Source organism: Etheostoma cragini, chromosome 9 (assembly GCF_013103735.1).
Source record: "Etheostoma cragini isolate CJK2018 chromosome 9, CSU_Ecrag_1.0, whole genome shotgun sequence".
Lineage (NCBI taxonomy): Eukaryota > Metazoa > Chordata > Actinopteri > Perciformes > Percidae > Etheostoma > Etheostoma cragini.
The window spans coordinates 10,390,547-10,417,374 of NC_048415.1; the positions used below are offsets into that span (position 1 = coordinate 10,390,547).

Here is a 26,828-nt window from a genome sequence, read left to right on the forward strand (position 1 = left end):
GCTGAGTGTACATTACTGAGAAATAAAATGAACTTTTTTGATTTTTGGAAAATGGCTGCAATGAAACAAAGAGTGAAAGATTTAAAGGGGTCTGAATACTTTCCGTACCCACTGTATATAATGTATGTTGTTATGCGTAGCAGCACAATACCCACGAACCATGAATCATGATAAAGGAGACGCAATGGCATGACATCCAGAGTTATAGTCTGTTTAAAAAATACAAACAGATGGAACAGAGGACAATCTGTATGTATTAGTGCTACCTTTGGGGAGACAAAACCTCCGCTCTGATGTTAGCATCTGGAACTCAACATGTAAACGATGTTGAGAGTCCAAAAACGTAACTTCCCTATGACCTCAGTCTGTTTTCTACAGTCATAGTTAGACCTGCTCCGTGGCTTTTTTTAGTTTATACGTTTATTTTTGAAGACTGATGCCTAATTAGCCCATGCTAACTAGTTATGTTGCATCATGATACAGATGTGATGAAAGGCAAGATCAAAGCAGCAACACGTATTTATAATTAGCAAAAAAACATGAATTCGCTAGATCAAAACAGATTCAAAGAGGTTTTCAAATAACCATAGTCAGAAAACATTTCTAACAACTGTAATACTCATGCATGTTGACATACATATCATATTTTAAGCAAGACACTGTACTGACAAATAACCAATCACTTTCATTTGCAATGTGAGTGGAAATAGAAGCTGAATGTGGAATTACAACATCGTCTTTACTGCATGATGATGATATGGTGTACTATGTTTGTTTTAGTTCTTGGCTCATACCTTTAGCTCCCTCTATAGTGCCTTCACCCCCACACATTACCCAGGAAACAAAACTCTTAATATTTATAGTTTAGCTGCATGATTTACATGAGCTAACCCGATTAATTGGCCGTAAAGTTAAAGCAGCCCCTTGAATAGCCACAATGATGCAGTGCACTAGAGTCAGAGAAAAGATACAATGTATTAAAGTGATGTCGAAGAGCTCTTGTTCGCTCAATCTGTCACTAACTATGCCAATAATAAAGCAGTGTATATTATCATGGACTATTAATGTTAAAACCTGTGCCTTTTGCATATTATTCCTTTATGTATATTTCCTTTTAATGTATGCCATTTTTGTGATGACAGCTGAAAAAACCAAGATATTTTCATTCCCCCAAAATATACCATGATAAAGTCAAATCCGCTTTCAAGTTATCTACTTTAAGTGCATTTTTAGTTCAAAAATGAATTTGCTGTTTGACATTGCATTACCTTAATGCTTCATTTCCCCTATCTTTGATCCGGCAACCAAGCGGCAAACCAATCCCATTTAATAATACACTGCAACGATGTTTCCTATTGGCCTTCATTTAGCCTGTCTAAACATTGTAAAAGAGACAGACTACAAAATGTGTGTGCATGCACGCACAGACGCAGACACACAGACACACACACACACACACACACACACACACACACACACACACACACACACACACACACACACACACACACACACACACACACACACACACACACACACACACACACACAGTTATCAGTTTGTAGTGTAGTTACAAACATGCCCTGTATTTCTACAACTAATGATCAACTCCAGGCAAGACCAATTTTGAAAAGGCCATCGTTCCTCAAAGGACTTCTGACCTCCTGACCCCTCCCTTCTGTGGAGCAATATGATATTGATTTGGATCTGCTGCGGTCTGATGAGATAAAATGACAACAATAAGAACTAATCTTGTTTACTTTGTTTACACAGACCTACAGTCTCTGCTCATGTTGAGCGTGTGGGAGGAAGACGCTAGTGTAAGACCACATGCTTATTCCAGGATCCGGGTGTTTTTTGACACTGGGATCATGCAACTTTATAATGTGACAAAAGCACCTTCTTTGAGCACTGAAAAGTCAGAGATGTTAGCAATTACTGTTTGAATAAGTTGTTTAAACTTGAAAGTGCCAATCCCACAGTTCCACAGTACCACAGTTTAATGTGGTAAGAAGATGCTCCTTCATGGTCAATATCCTGTTTTTATTGTATAGCTACATTGCTGCTTCCTCACCCAGGGAGAGAAGCAAACATTGTTCATCCTTAATACGGCTTCTTGGTGAAAGAGGAAGGATGAAAATCCACCAAAGGAGCCTGACTTAAACATTGCACACAAAAAAATCCAACACTATTGTGTGATGTATTTCACCTCATTGTTGTGTGTCTGTTGTACTTAAACTAAAATCTATTTTATGAGAGCTTTAAACTGCTTTTAAACTGCCTGAACCAGGTGACAGAAGACACACAATACTTCCGTACCTCACCATTACCATACAGCATCTCTGAAAAATGTTTCTGTGAAACCATTACATTGACTTTGTTCCACTGCAACATGATCTGAACTGAGGCAATGACTACAATAATGTCTTTACCACAACTTACATAAAAAGCTTTTAAGGGGCTCCAATGGGCCACGGCTAATGATCAGTCTGTGCCTGTTTTTACTGGAGTCCAAGGCTTCAATGATTATTTATGATAGTCCAAAAGAGTGTGAGCAGAAAATGACCGTAAAATTAACAAAACCGTCAAACTTCTGCCTTGTAGTCTCCTGGAGGACACACACACACACACACACACACACACACACACTCTAAATTACTGTAGCTTAGGGGTGCTGAAATATTGAAATGCAGTCTGCTTATTTTATTCCAGCTCTCATGTCCAGGCCCAGAGGCCGTAAGCTTCAGGTAACTTCACGGCAACACAGCTGGACATGGAAAAGCTCTCAGCTGTACCTCTCTCTTGTCTTTTTCGAAGGTCACCACAAGTACTTAAAGTAAAGTAAAAACTTAAAGGAAAAAGCAGCACCACTTTTCCGTATGAATATATTGTCTTTGCTTTAGTAAAAAAGAAAGAAATGATAGCTTACAACAAAGTGCAAGTGCTGATCACTTCAAAGTTCATTTTATCCTTACTGATTGTCAGATGGAAGGAGTTTAATAGCAACATAAAAAGAAAAATTCAGATGATCACAAGAAGGTATTTAATACAAGGTGACGTGTGCCTTAGCCAGCTAGCAGAAAATCCCTACATTTAAATCTCAACTAAATTGATGGAAAAACCCAGACAGGTGAAAGTCAAACTGAATTGAACATAACCATTTAATTAAAGTTAAAACATGACTCCTCCCAGTAAACACAGTTTCCAGTCTTACAGGCAATTATGCATTACTTCCATACGGTTTGAATGACACATAACTGCATTTGGAAGTTGGACAATGTTATCCAAAATGATCAACCATACTTTGGAAGTATAAAACTTTCCTCTTTTCCTCAGAAGTCTTTTCTTTTTGAATGAAGACATGGCATGACCCACAGAGCAAGCCCAATCGTGAGCAGAAATAAAAAAATGCTCACGCACACAATTGCACACTTTGGATTTACAAAATACCAATTGTGAGGTCTGGCATCACTTGTGGGAGTGGAGCTTTTAAGCATAATACCTTCCCCCCTCCATTTGCTCGTAACCCAAACTAACAATTATCTGGAAACCTCACAGCTAACCTTAGAACACTATCAAGGGACACGTTCACAACTACCAGCCTGGAGATACGCCTGCACTCCAAATCCTTCCATCAAGTTTGAAAGTGCCCTCTGCGTTGAAAGTGTTTCATGTGTGCAAAGTGATAAAAGAGGGTTTGATTTAATTTAAAAGGGAAAATGCCTCTCATTTTACATACACATGGCTGGCATGTACCTGGTGTTCAGACTAAATCCCTGTGAGAATGCAGATATGTGTGAACACAGAAGGACATTTGATTTCAGCTACATCTGGTCCTATATGGACAATTCCCCATTTTCCTAAAAGTTATGTCTTCTCACACACGGTCTCCTCTTTTCATAGTCTTTATTTCACAATATATCTCATTGCAAGTACCCTAAAACTAGGTCTTCAACAAAGCAGAGCATTATCTGCTGGTTTGCTGCTTTTATCATGAGTTTGTCTTCTGGCAGCACATTGTGCTAAACGTCTATGTGGAAATAGAGAATTGTGATCTTTATTGTTGTGTTTGTGTGTTTCTATGGACATTTGTATGCAACAGTCGAGGCTTCTTCTTTACGATCTGCTTCTCTGATGGAAGTTAATTTGTTTAAATTATTCAAAAGTGAAAACAAAACACACACACACACACAGACACACTACAATTGATTAACTAATACTATACTAATACTAACACTTGTTTAATTGAATCTACAAAAATGAGATTCCTGCATAAGGTTTTGCACAGGGCGACATCTGTAGCAGCATGAATTCATTACGGATTAGGTGCTATTATAGCCTCACCAATGCTTTCATTTGTAATGTCAGTGATAATAAGGAGAACCAGGTGAATATTTTAAGCAATGTAGAGTGTGAATGATTTCTCTCAAGAAATCCCCTGCTCCACATTCTGAAGAGAAAATTACACAGATTTTCTCTATTAGTGTAATAAGCTTACTGTGCCAATTTACCAGATCAGGATATATCATTTAACTCTAGTCTCGCATTGCCAGAGCCTTCCTCCACAGCGCTGAAAAAGAGGGTCTGGCTAGTCCACACAGCGTTCCGGGATGGGAGAAAAATATACTCTGGTTTATCAGCATTTCTTTAAACCAATCACAATCGTCTTTGACAGCGCTAAGCACCGTACGGAGCAACGGCGCCACTGCAAAATAGCCTTGGGAAGGAACTTGTTTTGGTGTAACGTGTACATTTAAGGGTTGTTTTGGTCGTGCAGCAGTAAACTAAAATTTGAGCTTTTTCGATTAACCCTGCAGAGATATGAGGAACTTTTTACCGTAGTTGTCATAAATCCACCAAAGTTTAGAATGCCAATGCAAAGAAAAACCGTGGTAAATAAATGAAATTTCTGTCGGCAATGGAGCAATCCCAGAAGTGGAACATCTGCACATTCAAAAAAACAATTCTCACTGTAAAAATACTAATTTTTTTTACATGTTTCCAAGTAAGGAAATCTTTTAGTGTGTATAATCTATGTACATAACCTTACTCATTTCAAACACTGAACTGAGAACTTGTAGGTTTTGTTAACTGCTTTTATTTGTAGTTACTACAGGATGTTTTTTCTCAACATGCAGTAAGGGTATAAATCTGTCTGTGGTCTGTCAGGTTACTTCTTCAGGCTGAGCCATCAGGCACTAACCTGCGATCTCCCCTCTGAGGCCTGGCTCCAAAAGAGAGCGAAGATGTTGATCAATAGTAATAACAATAATATTTCAATAATAATAGATTTCTTTGTATTATTCTTTGTCTGGCACCTCACCTGGGACAAACCATATAGGTACTGAGTTACTGGCTACTGCTCACTGTGTTGTATCAGCTCACATCAAACATAAGCTTAAGTACAGTTTCCTCTCTGCACGGTTTAAAAGGCCTGTGGACAAATGTGCTCCTAAGTTCACAATCTGGATATTAAATTAAAAGCACAAAAATATACACCAGCCTCAAACACAGTCAGAAAGAAGCTTAGCACATAATATGACATCACATAATGTGCTTGCTGCCTACCCATCCATACTGTGCTGCCTGGAAGTCGCCGCTGGCATTGAGCATAACATGCTGGCTGTGACTTCTCCCAAGCAGAGGACAGAAAGTACTTGGATGGGCTTCCCTTCCACCTTGCTGCTTCGGCTCGTCTTTGTTCGTAAGATCAGAGAATAAGGGACAGAGGAAGCTAGTTTGATGTTGAGCAGTATTTTTTCTGCCTGACAGTTAGGTTAGCTTTCTCTACTGTATTACATTGTTTATGTTTGTGTGTGTGTGTGTGTGTGTGTGTGTGTGTGTGTGTGTGTGTGTGTGCGGGGGGGGGGGGGGGGGGGGGGGGCAGCAGTGTCTTAGAAATACCATCTGCCTGCTCGTATGAATCCAGCATTTCAGTATTCTCCGACTCAGAGTGGAGCAGTGTTCTCACAGTACAGAGCTGCACATGCAAGCACAGACTGCGCATAGGACATATGCAAGCATAAGCACCCCCACTCTTGCACCCACCTACACACACACACACACACACACACACACAGCCGACTGGAGTGTAACCATGGAAACGGCGCTCCTGCCCAATAGGGGTTGTGATTGAGGAAGCGGAAAGGAGGGAGTGTATTCACTTCTATTAATCCATGCAATACGTGAGTGGATGAATCAATCTGTCACACAGTAAAACTGAACCGACAGACTTTTTTTTTTTTATCAATGTAGAATGTTAAATGTCAATGTGATAAACTTTATATATTAAAATGTATATGTAGTGACTTTTCACATTTTTAAATACAAAACACAATATTAGAAATGTCTGATGAATATAGACTGCTACTGCTGCTACATTTAGCACAATGCATTCTATTTTTGATTTATGCATAAAAGCTAAATAACTGTATCATATGATAATGTGTTAGTAGTACATAATCTAAAGAATATGAAACACATTTTTGGGGAGGAAATTTAAATTCTTGTTGGTAGTTAAAACTGGCTTTTACATTTACATCGTCTTACAAACATCTGAATCTATTGCACTTTATACCTATAAAGAGGGACATCTGATATTAACAAGTCATGACATCATTAACCTGCAAATAATAAACGCGGGATTTTGATATTGAGGGTGTTCGTTTTGGGAGCTGCTGCTGTGTGGTTGTGTGCACGTTGTGTTTTGTTGCACAGCCAATGCGACACTCCTGTGCAAGGGAACGTTTTGGAGGTTGAAGTAACTTACTTGTGAAATTTTCTGTGTGACTACAACCAGGGCCTTAAGGACAACTGGCAAACAACTGAGTAGAAAGCTTTGGAGTAGATTCCACATTACAATAGTGCTGTAATTAATTTGCCATAAGGCTTACAATGCATCTAAAAATAAATCCCCAATAGTTTCACTCTAAAGCAGTGTGGTGTCATCAAGAACTACATAACACATTAGGTAATGTATTCATTAGAGATGCATTTGCCATTTGAAAGCACTCTCTTGATTTGAAAGCATTCTCTAATGTACTATACTAGAATAGACTACAAACCTCTTCTGTTTTTATAGATTTTCTGACATAATGTAACAGACACATCACCCACGTAGCGTATAAACCAATTCAGAAACCATATAAGGTGCTATGCCTCTTATCAGTAGTTCACACTCCCCATACGGCCGTAACAGAGTCTGATTTATACACTTCATTATAAAGTCTGACCTACAACATGACCTATTTACTACAGCTTTATTAAATATTAAAGCTGTGACATTCAAGGTTTGGCAGCTTGGAAGAACATCATTTCTCTCCGCGACAAAGTCAAGGTAGTTACTATCCTGTGGATGATCAACATAGCCTGGTCCCACCAGACAAACGTACATTACATTTGTACAGAGAGTCTGGCCAGGCTATGATTGACGAGCAGGGCTTTTCCCAAGGAAAGTGTTAAAAGGCCCAATGTTCCATAATCCCTTTTTGGAGGCTTTTATATAGGTCTGAGTGGTCCCCTAATTCTGTATCTGAAGTCTCTTTCCCAAAATTCAGCCTTGAGGAGGGTGAGGGTGTGGCCTTGACCAACTGCCACTTTGCTTGTTTGAAAGCCATAATATGTTTCTCTCATGGGTGGGCCAAATTCTCTGGGCAAGCAAAGCAGAGAAAGGGGTGGTAACCTTGCCCCTTATGACCTCATAAGGAGCAAGATTCCAGATTGGCCCATCTGAGCTTTCATTTTCTCAAAGGCAAAGCAGGATACCCAGGGCTCGGTTTACACCTATCGCCATTTCTAGCCACTGGGGGACCATAGGCAGGCTGGGGGGAATGCATATTAATGTTAAAAAAAAAAAAACTCATTAAGTGAAATATGTCATGCCATGGGACCTTTAACCAGAGTAGGCTTGAAAGCTTCACATTGTGGCACATTTCGTCGTCCATTGAAATCCAAAACAACAGTCCTGCATCTTTACAGTGGTAATTTGAACCTAATGAAGGGAAAAAAACAGTGATTGTCCCCTTCTCATTATCACTGCAGAGGGACCCTTGAGCAAGGCAATTAACCATCAGTGCCCCAGTGGGGATGCTCTTTATCCAGCAGATTGTATGAATGTGGAACAGAGCGTTGTAGCAAAAGCGTGTTCTTGTTGATCAAAACAACCCTGAATACATAACTAAAATAATAAAATGCTGTTTCTCTAACTTAACCAGTCTGTGCCTTGCTGAGGGGATGCAAGAGGCACTCTACACCGTGCAATTAGGTTCTTAGATACCTGAACACTCTCACTCTCACTCAGTGTATCGTCTCTGTAGCAATAGGGTTACATTTTATGTGTGGATTTTAGTTGGGTGGCATCCAAATGTTGATACCGTCAAACCTCCTCCTTATTTTACCGAGGTATACGGTATTACCGTGAAATAATGAATTAAGGCTCAGACGGCGTCACCTAACTGTTTGCTTGTGCCTCCACCGTATTCCAGAAACTGAATACCAAACACTAATACTGAAACACCTCTCCCTTCTCATTAGATTAGCCAAACTGCAGAAGTCTCGTTCTTTAAGACCAGGTCACTTGGTATGCGACTTGCCCCCCCCCCCCCCCCCCCCCCCCCCCCCCGTCTCTCTTTCTCCTCCACGCTTTATCTGCTGGCTATGGAGTTCAACTTTGTTATTGGGTTTTCTGCCTGATCACAGCTGCACGGCACTTACACTTTGGAAAGATTACATTAGCAATTAAAGCCTTTTGATACTGAATTGTAGCTACGATGATACTTGCAACGGTGCTTCATGTGGGCTGTGATGCGTAATGCCAGAATAGTATTTTCGGATCCTCAACCCACCTCCACATCTCTCCGTCATTCTTTGTGAACACTACAGCTGGAGGAGAGCATCAGCGATACAGAATGTGTGTAGGCGACTAAGTGGCCAGGTACTGCCATCATCGTCACATGTGGGGAGCCCATGGCTGAACACAGAAGGATGAGTGGGCAGAGTAGTGACAGAAGAGAGAGCAGCGACAGAAAAAATACGATTAAAATGCAAAGTCAGTTTGGAAACCTAGTGAAAAGTGTTCTTAGTTATGCAATGTGCGGGACGAGACATCAGCGGCATCTAACTCTGCTGCTGACTGACCTGCTAAAGCTCCCTCAAACATCCCCTAAAGCTGCTAATTCAATACATTTTTGCTGCCGAGTTAAAAAATAAATAAAAATACTTAGCTTAAAATACCAAGAAGCAGCATTTAACAAAATTGCTGGTGCTCTTATCCAGAGCAGCTTACAGTTAGAACTGCAGGAAGGTGCTCACTCTCTCTTTCACAGTCTGCTTCAGGAAAAAAACTGAGATTTTTCCTTTTAGGACAGCCTGTCAAACCATCCTCTCTACCTCTTCCAGAAGAAATGTTTTTTTTCCTGCTCTCCTTGCAGCCTCTCCACTCCCCACAGAAATCAGCATTGACAGCTTCAACTTTTTGACCCTCAGGTCCATGTTGAAGCAGTTTCTAAATAATAGATGATCCCCCCCTCCCCCTTCTCCCCCTCACCTGAGCCATCATTTGAGTGTGCAGCAGGTCAACCGCAGGATCTGTGTGTAATGGCCTGTGTGTTTCTCATCTCATTCAAACTGATTTAAAAATATTTAAAAGAAAAAATGTATTTACATTTGTATCGTGATTCAAGCTCTACAGATTCAAAATCATCAGATTCATACAATTCCAAAAATCGATTAATATGTTTATTTTTGGGTTTTGTAATATCGCCGTATATACTGTTACATGGGAAAATAACTACATTTACATACCGTAAATCGTTTTTTTTTAAATTAAGAATTGTTTTTGAATCAAATCTTGAGCCTAAAAATCAATATTGTATTGAATTGTGACATTTAGTAAATCGTGCACCCCTACTAACAAATACATTTAACATCAGGTATAATTAAACCATAAGTATTAATCAGAACATGATGCTGTAGGTCTCATGCTATATGATGTAAATGAGGGTAAATGTAAACGCTTAATTCAGCTCTGGACTAGAAAATAAATTATGAAAATGAGTTTAAAAGTCAGTAATGCACAAAGACAAAACAGGAGCTTAGCATGTACTAACGATGTCTCGTGTTGTCTTCACAATACAAAGTGCTTGGAATGTAAACCCCAACAAAAACTTAAATAACTTTTGAATTAGCATATAAGGGAAATTAAAACCAGCAGGACTCTACAAACAGACTGCAGGCAAACTGTTTGCTAATCGTGTCTCAATTGCAATCCACTGAAGCAATAAAGCCCCCTATTGAGATTTTGCCCCCAAATAATAAGGATCCCTCATTGTTACTCAATAGGATGCCTGCAAAGTCATCTCTGAAGTGAGCTCCAACACAAACACATGAAATGAGCCATAAAGACAGCGAGAGGGGACAGATACCCACAGGGCAGTGGATGCCTAGAGGTCGAAGTCAGCTCGTACTGTTAAATTGTTTTTAATCCCCAGGCAGGCTTGAACAAACTGTATCTGGAGAAGTGAATAACGCACAGCCCTTCTGTCTGCATTTTTACTGCTTATCCCTTGTTGCTGTGTTGGTTTGTTGCACTTGTTTAATGGGTTGTATTGATTTTGCTTTATCATTTTAATTAAATGTGTATTTAAAGAACTGTTGTCATTATCCGCTGTTATTGGCCATTAAGAACGGCAATTTTGACGCTACCGAAGGGATTTTTTCCCCATGGTTGGCCACTTTTGACCAAAGGGTTAAACATTTTACAAATGATGCTGGAAGAATAGCATTGATCACTGTCAAAGCCTGAAGTCCATTTCATGAAGGCTAATTAAATTCAATTTCTGTTACCATCTATTCAGCTCTTTCCTTACACCTGTGCTGACTTTTTTTTTTTTAAATAAAACACAAATGTAACATTGAAGCTGCAAAAAGCTCTAAGATTTTCCCATGAAAAATTTTGCTCAGACCAGTATTTACATCTCGCAACCTGCGCGTATCGCCCAGTTAGGATGCAGCCACACACACAATCAACCGACTTGTACATGAGTGCGTGTGAGCAAAAGAATGTGAATGCCGGTTCCACTTCCTGTACCTTGCTACTCCGGAATGTCCCCTTTCCTGGTGAACTAAAGTTTAAAAGACAAGCTGGGTGGAATGATGCAATGAGGAAAGAGGCATGACATATGCATCAGGGACTGGTGTCAAATTATACTGCTAGGTATTCTCAAAATAGAGAGTTGGAGTTCCTGGATGTGAGGAACTCTATGACATAATAACTTGCTGCTCAAAAAGTAGGAAGTTGAGTGTTTTTGCGTACAAACCAACACATAATTGCCTATCCCAACCACAATCTTGTCACCCACCCTGGCATTTTCAAACGGATTCAAAAAGCTTACCATTTGCAGAGGCCTCTTTCGAAGGTCCCTCTCAGTTACCAGTCTCTCTTGGTCGCTGACGTAGAGTCCACGCTGAGCCAGCACCTGGATGACAGCATCGTGGCCCAGCAGGGGCTTTGAAGAGTCGCTCCTCAGGATGAGTTGGCCGGCCCTGCAGTAGAGGTCTGCTGACAGCAGGAGGCTGGCCACAGGAGGCTTCAGGTGCTCCTGCTCATACTGGTCTGTGTAGAAGGGGTCCTTTAAGTCTGCCGGGATGCTGTCTGTATGAAAGATGAGAGAAAGATGGATTTTGGGTAAGAGATTCAACTAACTTCCGGGTAGGCTCAATTTAAAGGTGGACTAAGAACCAAGACCACCACAGGGCCATGGTTTTAATTTTTTCAGCAAAATATGAGCTCACAGAGATGTAAACTGAGGATGATAATTCAATCTCTAAAATATGGAGAAAAAAAAGAAAAAACAGAACTACTTAACCATTCCCATTTTACAAAGGAATTTAAGCTCTGTAGATAAAGCATGGAACGCAAAAGTGAAAAATCAGTTAAACTGTCTTGAGCTGATGTAGTGATGGCAGAGTTCTGCTTCCTTTAATATTTTTTCCACTCTGCATTATCTTTGCTATCTTTGGCAAGCCTGCTTCATTTTTCATTCCCATGCTTTGACGATATCTTGACGTGGACAGGTATGGGTAGACCGGCGTTGCTATAGCAACTGCAGGAGAGGAACCCAATTGATTGATCTAGTCTGTATCTCTGCAGCTTCCAGTTCCCTGGGAACACTCCTCTCACTACCTACCTCATCAAAGAGAGAGCGCGCGCGCGCGCGCATGTGTGTGTGTGTGTGTGTGTGTGTGTGTGTGTGTGTGTGTGTGTGTGTGCATCACCTAAAGCAAGTCCACTGCAAGGGGATAGTAATAACTTCAAAACATAGCTTTTTTTATTGCCTTTGTCCCTTTCTTGACAGTGTTTGCTGAGCTAGGAAGATCTTTCATAAACCATTGTGAAAAGAGACTGTATGGCAATAATTGTACAAAACGTTTCAGTCAGATCGGAGCCAATTCAAGTCCTTTTGTTTCCACAGCAGATTTAAAAATTAAATAAAGTGGGCGGCCAGATAGCTCAGTTTGTAGAGCAGCCGTCCATATATAGAGGTTTACTCCTTGACGCAGCGGGCCGGGTTTGACTCCGACCTGCAGCCCTTTACTGCATGTCAGTCCCCTCACTCCTGTCCTGTCAAAAATAAAGACAAAAAATGCCCAAAAATGATCTTAAAGAAAAAAAAGAAAAAAAATTAACGATTAACTGTCTTCACATGACATGCTGGTGCTGTATGAAAACATTAAAATACATGCACACACGCAGAACTCATCACTGTGTAGGCAGCAGAATAGACGTTCATTTTGATAACTGGGTGTATGCAGAGAAAAATGTGCATGTGGTGACAGCGATTAAACTCGCCAACACTGCTGCACACACACACACAATTATCAACAAGGTCATAAACAGATACTCTGTGTTATTATGGGACAGGGATGCAGACAGTTGCAGCTATCTGGGTTAAGTACTTGGATCAATAGTATTCATGTTATTGATCCCAACAAAGAAATTCATCTTTGCTCTACTCCTCCCCCTTTAGGTCAGGCATCATTCCTCGGATCATTTACAAATTGCATTTTATTTCATGTGATTTTTCAACATGCAGGCTTTTCTGTAAATAACCTGTTTATTGAAGAAGACTACAATGTCAGGAATGTTTGCCCAGTTCATTGAGCTTTAGAAGCACTGTTTACATAAATCCATGGCCATCATTGTTGATTAAAAACTAAATGTATAATCCTTTCATCTGATTCAGATCAAACACTATCTAAAGAAATGTCTAGTCCATTTACTGTATCTTCCAATGTGTATTTACATTTGTAGTATTTTAGCTTTTATTTAGGCATGGAAGTCTGTAAAACCTTGCTTCACATTCCCAATATTCTGGTCTTCAACTGTTTACTCCAGAGCAGAACCACTGCTGTTCAGAGTTTAATGCAGAGAGCAAGGCCATCTGTTAAGTAGCCTGTGTGTTAAGAGAATATGGAGATAAATACACATATTCACCTCAACATTTTACCCAATAGGAGAGCTCCTGGTCATAGAGCATCTTCTCTGAGCTTTGCTTATGAACCAGAGTTGTATCGCACATTAAACACAGGTATCAGTTTGGGCTTGACAGTATTTTGTAACAGCAGATGATGTGCTTCATAGACATCTACTAGAAGGCATATTCTTGATGCACTCCTGCATTTGGTGTAATGAGGCAGACGCATGTGAAGTATTCAGAGCAGCGTAGGCAGGAATCTGGAGATGAGCCCGCTCTTTCTCTCCCTTCCTCCTTCTCTCTCTGGAGAGCTGTATTTTTGGAATCGGCCCATTTTGTTCAGTCCTGATTGAATATTCACTGGAGGATCTGCAAGGAATCTCGGGTTTGCTGAGCTATTCCAACGTAGCGCAAGTGATAACAATGTGCTTGGTGGCTTCAACAGGCAAACAAAGCTGTATTAGTTATTATAGAGCTGATGTGCTTATGTCCATATGAAGATTAAGCAGATAGATGAAATAACTACAACAACGGGGTGAAAATGACAATGAATGGAAAAGAGCAAAGCACAGAAGAAGAATCTAGGTTTATTTAAAGTCTTGCACTTTGCATTCATAAAAAAAAACCTAACCCGGTGAAGAAGCCAGCTTGTGAATATTATAATTTGGTTTTCCCACCCGGCCCCAAATGACAGATGTAGGAGTTGTTCGCCACAGGGGCCGAGCCTTTCAAAAATATCTCAACCTGTGGTGTTTGAATTAAGTGATTCTGTCTTTGAGGTAAGTCTGGGCAGACCAAACCAAACTGATATCAAAAGATGAATAAGCAGAGAAGACGTTCTAAGCAACAACACACACTTTCAATTGTGTCAAATTGAAACTTGGTGAATTGCAAATTAACTGCACTAGCGTATTGCTGAGGCACCTCCCAAAATGATCTGCCTCAGGACTCAGCTTCCGACCAAAACCATTTCCACTTCAGTGGGAGAATGCAGCGACGCCTCATTCGTCCGCAGGCAGTCATTTGAGCACAAGCTGCTGCTCATTTAGTTTCCGTTACGTTTGTGTGTTTCAAATGATTTGATTCAGTCAACGTGTGTGGATAGCAACAGTAGCCTCAGTGTGAAACACACAGGTATTAGTACAGCTAGCATAGATGCTATGGTTAGACTGTGATAACTGATAGAAGTGACTTCAACGTGTTTGTAGTGAAATAGCTTTCAATCGTTTTTCAGACATGTGGGTAGCATTTGTTTTTAAACTTTTGGCCAAGTGCCATGCATTATAGTTTTAAATATACTGTAGCTCCAAGGCTACGGACGGTAGAAACACGATGCCAATCATTCAGTTGTTCTGCATTTATGAAGCTCTGGCTCTGTCACCTAACAGAAGACAAATGGCATGTGCAGTGGGGTACTTGCTGAGAGTTTTAAGATCTGGTCCTGTAAAAAAAAATTATAACTGGGGAGATCCCCACCTACTTTATGTACATTTGTTTACTGAAAAATGAAGCCATAAGCATGTGACAGACATCCCAGTTTAGCACATTTCACCTCTTAAGACTAAAAAGCCTTACACTCAAGTATGTTAGATGGTGATTACCTCTATAACAGACAATTCAGTTGAATCCCTGCTGCTTGCATTGTGTAAATGTGACTTCTGACTACTTTTTTCATTCCAAAACAGATTTGACCCTTTGAAATGATACTCGTAATACACAGAATACCAAGTCACATATGAAAATCAAGACAGCGATATCAATTGAGGCAAGATAAATATTAAGGTGGTCCTCCATGAGGAAAAGCATTAACTATTATTTCTGAAAGCACTGTGGATTTTTGTCTTATGATGGTTACGAACCACAATTAGCTGCATTGTTTCTGTGCTATAAGCCCTACAGTCAATGTATTAAAATAAACCTCTCTCTCTCTCTCTGTACTCTCTATCTATATCTGCTATGCATCCCTTTGGATGCTGTTCCCTGAAGGGGACATTACTTGGGACACCTTACCTCCATGTCACCTACACGGAATAGCTACTCCCTTTACCATTAACATTTTGATCGCTTGGATCCAGCACAGGAAACTGTTTTTTTTTTTTATCCTTCCTGTTGGGATAATATGTATCGTCTTTCCAAGGCAATTCATTTAACATGGTCCACAATGAGCAACACATTGTTGTTTGTGGACCCAACAGGTTTTACTCTGATGGAAAAAATCCCTGGTGGGGGCACTAGTAAAGAATACTGGCAATCAATGATGAGTCCACTGAGTCCATATATCTGTCTCTTGTGTTGGGGATTATTTAAAATGTAAAAGGGTCCATTATTCACATGCACTGCATCAGGTTCTGACAAACAAGGATTTGACAAACCAAACTATTCCTGCAGAGTGCAGGTCACTCTACCGAGGTTCCACCTACCTGTCCCGTATGCTTTGGCCATCAGCCATGTGAGGCTACAACAGATTTTGGCTCGAGAGATGTCATAGTGCTCAAACGACTTTACTGCTGGAGCAACGAAGGTCTGCTTAACATCCCTGGTGTCTGGAACTTCACCCATATTTATCCTTCAATTGTATTCTTGAACCCTATGAAGGAACACAACGCGAAAGCATCCCACTACTGGAATTTCTTGGAAAAACAAGAAACGATAGTGAAATGATGAGAGGGGCTGTCGTTCCGCAGAGTATTGACAGGCTGTTTCAGACTAAACTAAATGCGAGATTGGCTGCGGATTTTTCGTCTCGTTGACACAATGAGTCTCTAGTCTTGGCGTTTCTCATCCATACTGCCGTCTACCAGTTGAAATGGGCTTCGTCAGACCAAGCTGGGAAGGTTTCCTTAGATTTCAGAGAAACAACTCTTCTTCAGCGGGCATAGAAACACAAATATTTCCATGTGGGGGTTCTTTGGAATCAGACGACGTATCCCTTTCATGTCCATTTATTCTTGTATGGATTACCTATGTGTTTAGCATTCCCTCCTCTATTCTATCCATTGGTGCCGTGGTGCGGTTTTCCTGCTGCCGCACTGTGGCTCTCCAAGCCCAGCACCTTTGTTGCAAAATGCGCATGCGCGGACGGTTCCTTCAAAGCCATCGGGAATATTAACACTTTTGCTTGGGGGCAAGATACGGTATGTTGTTTTGCCTCTTTATTGTATTTTTCTATCATATATCTGTTATATTTTCCCCAGAACAGCAAACTAATTTAGACACATTCAGTTTCCTCATATCACATACTGCAAAGCTTATATATGTCTAATTTATTGACTTTTCGATGAACAATTGAATGTAGCACGAAAAGAAGAAAGTGTGTCTGGAATTAGCCAGAAAACAAAACAAAACGGAAGGTTTTTATTATGTTCTCAACTTAACAGACCGACCTTGGTTTTAAGTTACTAATATAACTACACTGCACTTATTCCAGTAATTTGATAACCTTGTAGACAGTTTAGTTTAATTTTCCAGCCACACCCACACCCACATGACCTCGGATAGAAGGCTTTTTATAAAGCAAAAAAACTTAAATTATGAACACGTAAAGAATGTCAGTTAAAAATTATGCTATACAACCGACAGTAAAGCAAAAAACAATCTCGCTGTTCTACGAACCACATTTCCCAAGTGCAAAGCAATATTACGTCATTACCATGCGTCGGTGATTGTTTTGAACTGTTGGAGGAAAATGCGTTGGAAAGAGGTATGTGGTAATTTATATGAAACATCCAGTTCAAGCTACTTCCTGACATTATTCATGCGTCCGTTACGGTCCAAGTGTGGTTCGAGAAACGTTATTCAAAAATACATCGAAATGCGAAAGCTTTTGACTTGTCCGCCGTAACCAGGTGTTATTTTTGTCTTTCTGAAACTGTAATTTCGATACTGAACGATTAGTTTCTAGTTCATTTGCACCTGGAAATTTGAACTTTTAGTCGATATCTTGAATTTAAGGTGAATTCAACATGCGTTCTAAATGGCAATGAAGGCAGGCAAGTCACATTTCATCTTTGTTGATTAAATAAATAACGTCATGCTGTCCAATCCCGAGTTTCCACAATTTTGAGAAGTTGCTGATACCAATGAGACTATGACCTCAAAATCCTTGACATGAACTTAATGTTTACATCTGTTTCTCTGATGTCTACAGCTTAACAATCCATAAACATGTTTATGCCAAGATCCCTGAAAGTAAAGAGACCGGCCCAGGTCTCAGGCCAAGTTGTGAATAAGAAAAGCAAGGTGGGTCAGCAGGAGAAAAAAGACGAAGGCAGTTCAGTAACACTTGTTCACAAGGAGGAAGCACGTGAAGACACCATACCTCAGGATGAGACAATACAAGCAAGTGGAGAGTCAACAGGCTTGACAGAGAGCTCAGTGGAAGAAGATGGACAAACGTCTGCCTCAAGTGAGACGGAAGAGGAGGAGGAACCTGTCAAATCATTCAAAAAGAGCCAGAGATGGCCAGAGCCAGGAGAGCCTGTCTGTGTCATGTGTGGTCGCTATGGGGAGTACATTTGTGACAGCACCGACAATGATGTTTGCAGTCTTGAGTGCAAAGCTAAACATTTAACCCAAATGGGGAGGGGGACTGGGGCAGATGCGTTTAACCGTAAAGACAAAAATGGAGATGAAAGGACTCAACCTCAACAGCCAGCAGTTGACATTGGTGGAGTGGGTGAAAGGGAGACAGGCTATTCCTACAGGGAGGACCGGTTCATATCTGGCCTAACCGATGAGCAGGTGCAGAGGATTAAACAGGAGCTGGGCATTGAGACCCAGGGGAGAGATGCCAGGAGACCCATCATTGAGTTTGAACACTGTGGATTCCCTGCCACGCTTAGTGGCAACCTGAAAAAGGCTGGCTATGAGGCGCCGACGCCGGTCCAGATGCAAATGGTCCCTGTTGGTCTTAGCGGCAGGGATGTGATTGCCAGCGCTGACACCGGCTCCGGGAAGACCGTAGCCTTCCTGCTGCCAGTGGTAGTGAGGGCTATAGAGGTACAGTGATGAGTATTCATGCTCAAAGAAGGCTACTTTTTAATCTATTGGAAATATTATCTAGAGGAAATACATTTTGGCAAAACACCAGCAACCTGCATGCCAAGCAAATCCACCTTTTAATAACAGTTTACACCCTAATTTGTCCTTTACTGATAAACCTGTAAAGGTAAAGGCTTGTGTAACACAACATACAGTATAACCTGGCCTTCACATAACCTAAGGTTGAAGAAATGTAAAATGTTACTCTAAAGTAACCTTTTAAAAACATTGGTTGGTTGAAAGTGATGCATAAGCTACCTTGAAAGCTGCTTTGTAACTAATGCTACAATATTATGCAAAGATCTACTAAAATGTTGCATCGGCCTTTGTAAATATTGGCTCTGTGGTATTACTTGCTTCATGGCTAATAGCTTTTGAGCTTGCAAATGTATTAAGATACTGTATGATTTTTTGATTTTTTTTTTTAGAAACCAGCACACAGTGCGAGTAGCCCCGTGGCTCTCATCCTGACTCCCACCAGGGAGCTAGCCATCCAGATAGAGAGACAGGCCAAAGAGTTGCTGATTGGCCTCCCCAACATGAGAACCGCACTGCTGGTGGGCGGCATGCCTCTTCCCCAACAACTTCACCGCCTCAAAAGCAGCATCAAAGTAGGCCTACGGTCTATGTTTTCACAGTCATTTCCTCCTCTAATTAAAACATTGTTTTGAGTCTTTAAGTTTCCACAGCATCATGTTGTTCTTCTATTAATCCCCTTTAGATTATCATAGCCACCCCTGGGCGACTCATTGAGATCCTGAAGCAGAAGGCAGTGCAGCTGGACAAAGTGAAGGTTGTGGTGGTTGATGAGGTAACAATAAAAAAGTGCAATTCAGATTTGCTCGGAGTTCAGCATACAAAAGGTTTCCAGCATTGAAAAAAAAAAAGTCCCTAAAAGGATAAATTAATGGATTTTAAAAGTACTCGTTAAATCCAGTATTTTACTCAACAGCACAATAACAGTTTTACAAGTATTTGGTTACATGCTGTTACGTGTGTAGAAATCCTAGAATTCCTGGCCTGGAACCATGTGTAGTTATGTTGTTTCCTGTAGGTCGACACTATGTTGAAGATGGGCTTCCAGCAACAGGTCCTGGAGGTTTTGGAGCAAGTCCCAGAAGATCACCAAACTCTGCTGGCGTCAGCCACCATCCCAACAGGGACGGAGGAGCTGGCTGGCCGACTGGTTCGGGACCCCGTCCGCATTGCTATTGGAGAGAAGAACCAGCCCTGTGCCAATGTGCGGCAGATCTTGCTATGGGTAGAGGAACCCTCCAAGAAGAAGAAGCTGTTTGAGATCCTCAATGTAGGTCACGGACATGAGTTTAGGGTATTTTTAACAGTGACTTGAAGAGGTATGTTGAAAAAGTTTTTTGAGCCTGACCGACAAAGATCTGATATTCCGATATATTGGCCTGTATATATTTAAATTAAAAAAAATTCCAAAAACTCGTGACAAAATGTAATCAGATTTTCCTAGTTATTTATGAGTTCTTTACTCATCTACTACTGAAATAATATGATAATAATTTGTTTCATTGTCGCAACAGAACAGAGGAACATCAAATATAAGTTCTCATAAATCAATATACGACTTAAGATATAAAACTTAAAGTCCTTTGTACAACAACACCATTGAAATTAAAAAAAGTCAGTGTTGCCAACAGGAATGTTGTAGAGCGCTCTCTGGTGGACAAACTGTGCAACACCAACACTCATAACATGGTTGACAGTCTGTTTTTTATATTTATTTATCAGAATCATTTATTTGTCATTATAAATGATTCTGATATATAATTATTTAATTGTCTTTCTGCCTTTATATATGCTGATGCTGATAGATTGGGAAATGCTTGATATGGCCCGCCGATATATCTGTCAGGCTCTAAAAAAAAATGCTCAGCTTATCTGGTCAACATAGGCTTTCTTTAATTCTTTAAGAGGTCAGCAGTTTTCTTAGTTCTTGTGCGAGACAAATTGTAATTGTACTCTGGAGAACCAGAAGGTGCTTTGCCAAGCACAAACCCAGAAAGTGGGTAAATATCTCAATTTTAGTTCATAGTGGCTGTATCACTGTCTTGATACACACTGGTACCCGCTTGGTATTTTTTAACTGGAATCTACTAGGTGGTAATTCCTCAAGCTCCAAGGACCAGTTTCCCCACAACACCATATTTCAACCCCCATTGGCCCCCGTCTGGAGGCAATAAGTGGGCCCTGAGCCATGGCCCCACTCCAGGAATCCCAGCTATGGCTTGCACCATTTATACAGGGCAGGACAGGAAGGGTCTGCTTTGTTAAGCCAGTAGGGAGTGTTGTTAGACCATTGTGTGAGTTACACTAGCTTCTCTTCTGTGTAGAGGGTTGTGGTGACGTGGAAGTTACATTATTTATAACTGCTGTAAATTAGTGCAGTTTAAAGTATAAGGCTGCTGTCTCTGAACAAGGAAAATGGGTTGATATTACAGTAGTACTGTGGAATTGGATTATTATTACACTGGGACTGGATGGGACACCAAACTTCTGCAGTGGACAGACATGACTCAGATATTACATGAAACAAATATTCCATAAGTTGCAGTTCTTACTGCATGGTATATGAACATTGACTCAAACTAAAGTCAGAATTGTAGCATGTTCCCACAAATTGGAGCAAGAGCAGTAGACCTAGAGCTGAGACAAAGCCCCATCATCACTTTACTGTACTTACACTGCTGATCTAGGCAGAAACACTTTACTAGTCAGCATGGGAAATAACTATAAAATGGGACAGATGAAAACACCCTAGTTTTGAAGAATAGGCTTTGTAAAGCTATTCCTGCCCTGTCCAGGTATGAATGGCAGGAAATGAATGGGGCCCGGAAAGTTTTCACCTATCTGTTACAGGTTGACAAGCCTAAACTCATGTCCACTGGTTAACCCTTTTTAGTTGCAGCATACCCAAAATATAGCCAAATGAGTCAATGTTATGTCAGCAAGCCCTGTTTCAGTACTTTTTCCTCAAAAGTGTGTGATACTGGCAGGAGAGTGATGGCTGCTATCTGCTGGAGGATTTTGAACTTTTCAACCTGTCCAAAAGTTCAAAAAACCACCTCAAGCAAGATGACGTGCATTCAATTTTAGAATTTACATTCCTTGTAGCCTGATTAACTAATCATAAATAAAAGTTAATAAGGCAAATAGTCAGTATACTGCAAATAATAGTTCAAGTCTGTATTTCAAGTAACTGAAATATGTCAATGTAGAAATATAATGTAAAAATATATATACATTCGTTTTGACATCTCTATGTTTTTCCTTGTGGCTTTGCAGGACAGTAAGCTGTACCAGCCTCCAGTGGTTGCGTTTGTAGACTGTAAACTGGGGGCTGATCTACTGTGCGAGGCGGTCGCCAAGGTGACAGGCCTCAAGACTGTGGCAATCCACTCTGACAAGAGCCAGTGGGAACGCAACCGCATCCTCCGGGTGAGGCCAGTGGCAGCCAGAACATGCAGTGTCAACTGGAAAAATAGCAGTTCTCCCACGTCTGGTGTCCAAGAGTGTTGCTCCAGAATAACTTTTAACTAGGAGGCCGCAGACACCTACAGTGCTTAGCATAAGTGAATACACCCATGCTAAATTTGACTAAGAAGAGGAATAAAAAATAAAAAAAGTTATTTTTTAAAATACAGGGGACATAACTAAGTACACCCCTATGTTAAATTTCTATAGAGACAGACAGATTTTCAAGGCCAGTTATTTCATGGATCTGTATTTAAATGTAAATTTGGCATCTTTGGACACTTTGAGAACTTGACCAAAATGTAAAATACACATTTGTGGTGTGATTTGTTTAAAAATTTGACCAACCATTAGAACCAGCAGAGTTTATAATTACATTTGTTTAAATCCTACTTACCCTGTGAGCTCCACAAAACCAAGTTGCATATTGGTGAAAATGAAGTCATTTATAACGTGTGTGGTCAGTGCTGGATTTTGACAATGCTTAACATGTCTGGCAGTGTAATATTTGCTCTGTTTCATCCTCAGGGTCTTCTGGATGGAGACTTTGAACTGGTGATCAGTACAGGTGTGCTGGGCAGAGGACTGGACCTAGTCAACGTCCGATTGGTGGTTAACTTTGACATGCCAAACACAATGGATGAGTACGTCCATCAGGTTAGTAAGGCCATGAGTAGTAGAGTAGAAAAGTATAAGAGTGGTAACGTTCAACTTCAGAGAGAGTGTGTGTGAGCGCTTGTGTCTGTGTGTGCGCCTGTGTGTCTTTTTGTTATGTCTGTTTGATAAAGACGACATCCCCTTATTTCTTCCTGTCTAGATGGGCAGGGCAGGTCGGCTGGGACACAGAGGAACAGCCATCACCTTTCTCAACAACAACAACAAACGGCTGTTCCTGGAGGTGGTGAAGCGGGTCAAACCCACAGGGTCCATCCTGCCCCCCCAGCTCCTTAATTCACCCCACCTCCATGAGCAGCAGAGGCGGGAGAGACAAAAGGCCAAGCAAGGGTCTGATGACCCGCTGGTCACTAAGAACAACCTCATAGACATCATCAGGAAACACGACCGGCGCAAGAAATAGTCTGTTGTTCTCCCAATCATTCCTGCATTAGTGCTGAATATTTATCTGGTTAATGTTTATTGTGTATATTGTTTATTGAAAAAAATAATTTGACTTATTCTGAATAAATGGTTTGTGTAATGTTTAAACTTTTTTTCCAGTATGGTTATTATCCTCTCTAATCCTCTGATTTCCACCCAGGCCTGAGGGACAGTCTTTACCGCCACCGCTGTCTTTATTGAAAACTTAGGTCCAGTAAAATAATACTGCAGTAAATGTGTTTGTTTTTTGACAGTAGATTTTTTAAATACATTTTCAACTGGGGCAAAGCCCAATGTTAAGACTGGAAAAGTGCCTTTGAGCAAGCCATCCTACCTCAGAATGGGTTCTGTGTTCAATCTTATTTCTATGTTCCCGAGACTCATTTGGTAGAAAAATTCATTCTAGACAAAATATCCTTTTTTGGAGCTATTTGATCTATCTCTTTCTATGCATGTAGTTTGAGATGTTTTTGTTTAAACTATGGAGAGTACGTCACTTCTATAACGGCAGAGTGCTAATTTTAGAGAGAAAAACATGAGTAGCACAATTTTCCACTTGGACACAACCGCTCAACTGGCTATTATAATCTTGATTATGCTGCCACCCAGCGTCAGTCTCGGGTACCCACATGTCGTGTCCGTGATGTGACGTAGGGAGTTCCAAAGATTCAGCCAATCAGCTGTCATTGGCGGAGACGATTTGAAATTGAAGCGGGCGAAGACGGAAGCGAGGGGACAATAACAAACAGGGAGCTCTGTTGCCTGAACACTACTTGGTTTTTAATCTAATGAATTTATTTTCCCGTTTAACTAACACATTGAGCTTTTCTAGCGTCCGTCTTCCATATTTTTCATGCCGTCTATTGTGGGGTTGGCTAGAGTTGTGAAGTTGCCGTTAGCTAACTTTAGCTAACGTTAACCGGTGAGCTCATTTTTTTGTCGACTGCCATGTCGTTATTTAGTGTACAAGCGAGGAAGCATACGACTTATTATGACCATCTAATGTCAACGTCATCATCCAGGACACCGGGCAGGGAGCGCCTGGCAGAGAGAAAAGCGACGGACACATCGGTAGGCATAACATCCGGAGACTCTACGTGTGAAATCAGCAGGTCTTCTGATAAAAGCCGAAACAGGACCTATGTCATCCCTGCGCTGTCAAAAAGCGGCAGCGGGCAGCAGACCCCTTACCGTAGCCGACTCACTCTGCAGAGGAGGTCAAGGAGGAAGACTGGGTCTGAAAAGGTGGAGAAAACGATGGTGGAAAGCAGCCAGAATACCACACCAGCTCCGGAGAAGAGACTGACCCTGCAGCGCAGGACCAGGACTCCGTCAATGGATAAAAGCACACACGGGCAGCGTAAAGTCAGCGGCCCTGGCATGCAGCCAACGCCGAAAATCCTCAGTGAACCAAACGGTAGAGCAGCCGGTTTATTCCGAGCTATGAGTTTAAGAGACACTGCATGTAAGAGCAAAGGAGAAGACACCGCTGTTCCTGTGGAAACACATGGAAGACTGGCGCAGAGCAGAACGCCCTCTTTTATTTCCACAACTAGGCAGCTAGAGGACCAGGCCCAAACCCCCACCAAAAAGACCCCATTTGAAAAAATCGCCGCCAAGAGAGACGTGTTCGAGAGACTGGCAGGGAAAGACGCTCCTAAACCGGTGGCAGTCAAATCTGCAAGTCTAGAAAGGCCCAAATCCCGAGCACAGCAAGCGGAAGACCCGAAACCTGTACCAGGTGCTCGGGTCAACAAGGCGTACACAGGTGTGCACAAGGCAAACGCCGCGTTGCAGGTGAGAAAGACTTCCTCCTCAGGTCACAAGGTCGACGTGACCCAGGCCAGGACATCCATCCCTGCTCCTGTTCAAGCCCCGACCGAGCAGCTCCTGTCCCGTCCCAGCGAGGCTCTGAGGCAGCACGATTCAATTAAGATGGAAAACAGTGCTGTGACTGTTGCAGTCCGTGTACGCCCTTTCAATGCCAGGTTTGTACAGCAGCATTCGTCTAAATTGACAGGTGAGGTGTGCTTGGGTAGATTGTGTCCGTCAGTCTGGGTCTCCAAAGGTTACTAAGCTTTCTGCCAAATCATAATGATTTGAACCATTCTTTCATGTGGATGCAGGTAGTGGAAAAAATAAAGTGTATTCTGGGCATACATAGACAATGCCTTTTGATTATCTCAAAAGCTAAGGGCGTTGACAAATGAAACACATTAATGGAGTATAGCAGTGTATTGTTTTTTAAGAGCATTATTGACATGAACTGGAAAACAAGTATGTTCACCCGAGTTGAGCTGAAAACAATTTTCCAGTTCCAGCTTCTAAGTTGTGAGGATTTGCTTTTTGGAATAATTCCTGTTCTGCTCTGTGTTATAGGGAGAAGGCAGAGAACGCGTTGCAGGTCATCTTCATGAATGGTCAGGAGACTGCTGTCCAGCATCCGGACACTAAACAGCGCCACTCCTTCAACTATGACTTCTCCTTCTGCTCGGTGGATGAGGGCGACCCCACCTTTGCCAGCCAGCAGACGGTGTACGAGACACTGGCACAACCTCTGCTGCTGAGGGCCTTCGAAGGATTCAACACCTGCCTGTTTGCTTACGGCCAAACAGGCTCTGGGAAGTCGTACACGTAAGGATTTTGGGTTTCAGTTTTATACAGTCAACCTTACATCACTGAAACTTGTCCCATGTGCTCTCTTGATTTCTTTGCTCTTAAAAAAAACACACTGTGTAAAGTGTGTACATTGGGATATGTTTTTTTTTTTTAATTGTAATCAGTCAACCGTCAATTAGACTTTGAAATCCTTGTTGTCTAGGATGATGGGCTTTGGAGAGGAGGAAGGGGTAATCCCGCGATTTTGTCAGGAGCTTTTTTCTCGATTGGCATCCATGGAAAATGAAGAGGTAAAAATACATATCTTTAAATTATTTAATGTATCCCTGTTTTTTTTCTGGTAGAATAACTGACCGATGGGTTGTTGTGTTTCAGGTCAACTGTCATGTAGAGATGAGCTATTTTGAAGTGTACAATGAGAAGATCCATGACTTGCTGGTGACCAGAGATGAGCCAAACCAAAGGAGGATGCCCGTAAGTGGTTTGCAACTATTGGCGGCTACATTTCAGATAAACCAGCTACTTTGCCTGTTGGAGTGGGGAAAGTTCTTGTAGTTTCCTTTTTGATTCTATATCACAATAGCATGGAACTATGTTTAGACGCACTGTTGCCCATAATTCTTTATGCATTATGCGTGCAACTTTGTATGGTCATTGGTATGAATGAATAACTTAAAAATGGACAATCAAGATAAAGCCCTGCTGATTTATGTTTCCAGCTTAGGGTGAGGGAACATCCTGTTCATGGTCCCTATGTTGCGGAACTCACTGCGTAAGAAACCTTTTCATTTTGTTTGCCATATTCCTCTTCAATAAAAGCCAAAAGAACAGTCTTGAATGTTGGGATTTTCAGAATTGCTTACTTTGTTATTTTTCCACAGGAATATTGTGAACTCTTACAGTGACATTCAGGTAGGTTGAAACGACTATTTTCTTCTTTTAGATCCTTGGCCTTTAGCTGATTCTCTTAAAAACTGCTTTAAGTGAAAAAGCTAATCAAAGTGCACTGTCCGGTAGACTAGGCCACAGTTAAATACAGACATCAACATTTGACTCTTAATGCCTTGGAAGTGCAGTGCAGGAACAACATGGGGGGGG

The 26,828-nt window shown here is 41.2% G+C and overlaps 3 protein-coding genes across 10 annotated transcripts in view; 2 read left to right on the top strand and 1 right to left on the bottom strand.

Moving 5' to 3' along the window:
- camsap2a (calmodulin regulated spectrin-associated protein family, member 2a) overlaps nucleotides 1–16,145 on the bottom strand; it is a 44,701-nt gene extending 28,556 nt beyond the window's left edge. For all 7 annotated transcript variants that reach the window (XM_034881039.1, XM_034881038.1, XM_034881035.1 and 4 more), the window contains exons 1-2: nucleotides 15,893–16,145; nucleotides 11,391–11,650 (exon numbers count right to left, since the gene is read on the bottom strand). In XM_034881039.1, coding sequence (XP_034736930.1) covers nucleotides 11,391–11,650; nucleotides 15,893–16,031 — 399 coding nt within the window. In that variant the 5' untranslated portion in view covers nucleotides 16,032–16,145. The remainder of the gene's footprint in view (nucleotides 1–11,390; nucleotides 11,651–15,892) is intronic.
- Nucleotides 16,146–16,369: 224 nt separating this feature from the next.
- ddx59 (DEAD (Asp-Glu-Ala-Asp) box polypeptide 59) lies at nucleotides 16,370–23,214 on the top strand. Of its 2 annotated transcripts, none has more exons than XM_034881042.1 (8): nucleotides 16,370–16,606; nucleotides 17,620–18,470; nucleotides 18,941–19,123; nucleotides 19,234–19,323; nucleotides 19,567–19,818; nucleotides 21,825–21,977; nucleotides 22,542–22,670; nucleotides 22,831–23,214. In XM_034881042.1, exons 2-8 carry the CDS (start codon nucleotides 17,637–17,639, stop codon nucleotides 23,089–23,091), a joined length of 1,902 nt encoding a protein of 633 aa, XP_034736933.1. In that variant the 5' UTR covers nucleotides 16,370–16,606; nucleotides 17,620–17,636; the 3' UTR covers nucleotides 23,092–23,214. The 2 variants fall into 2 exon arrangements, with proteins under 2 accessions (XP_034736933.1, XP_034736931.1); XM_034881040.1 differs by lacking the exon at nucleotides 16,370–16,606 and adding an exon at nucleotides 17,057–17,172.
- Nucleotides 23,215–24,059: 845 nt separating this feature from the next.
- The window catches only part of kif14 (kinesin family member 14), a 17,534-nt gene continuing 14,765 nt past the window's right edge, over nucleotides 24,060–26,828 (top strand). Inside the window, exons 1-6 of the mRNA XM_034882320.1 lie at nucleotides 24,060–25,099; nucleotides 25,491–25,745; nucleotides 25,933–26,020; nucleotides 26,106–26,204; nucleotides 26,450–26,502; nucleotides 26,612–26,642. Of these exons, the coding sequence (XP_034738211.1) occupies nucleotides 24,060–25,099; nucleotides 25,491–25,745; nucleotides 25,933–26,020; nucleotides 26,106–26,204; nucleotides 26,450–26,502; nucleotides 26,612–26,642 (1,566 nt within the window). The remainder of the gene's footprint in view (nucleotides 25,100–25,490; nucleotides 25,746–25,932; nucleotides 26,021–26,105; nucleotides 26,205–26,449; nucleotides 26,503–26,611; nucleotides 26,643–26,828) is intronic.

Bases quoted from the DNA above. Each gene is read 5' to 3' on its own strand.
- ddx59 (XM_034881042.1), top strand. From the start codon at position 17,637: ATGTTTATGCCAAGATCCCTGAAAGTAAAGAGACCGGCCCAGGTCTCA. The intron at 18,471-18,940 runs GTACAGTGATGA...TTTTTTTTTTAG, and splicing joins TGGTAGTGAGGGCTATAGAG to AAACCAGCACACAGTGCGAG. The intron at 19,819-21,824 runs GTAGGTCACGGA...GTGGCTTTGCAG, and splicing joins AGCTGTTTGAGATCCTCAAT to GACAGTAAGCTGTACCAGCC.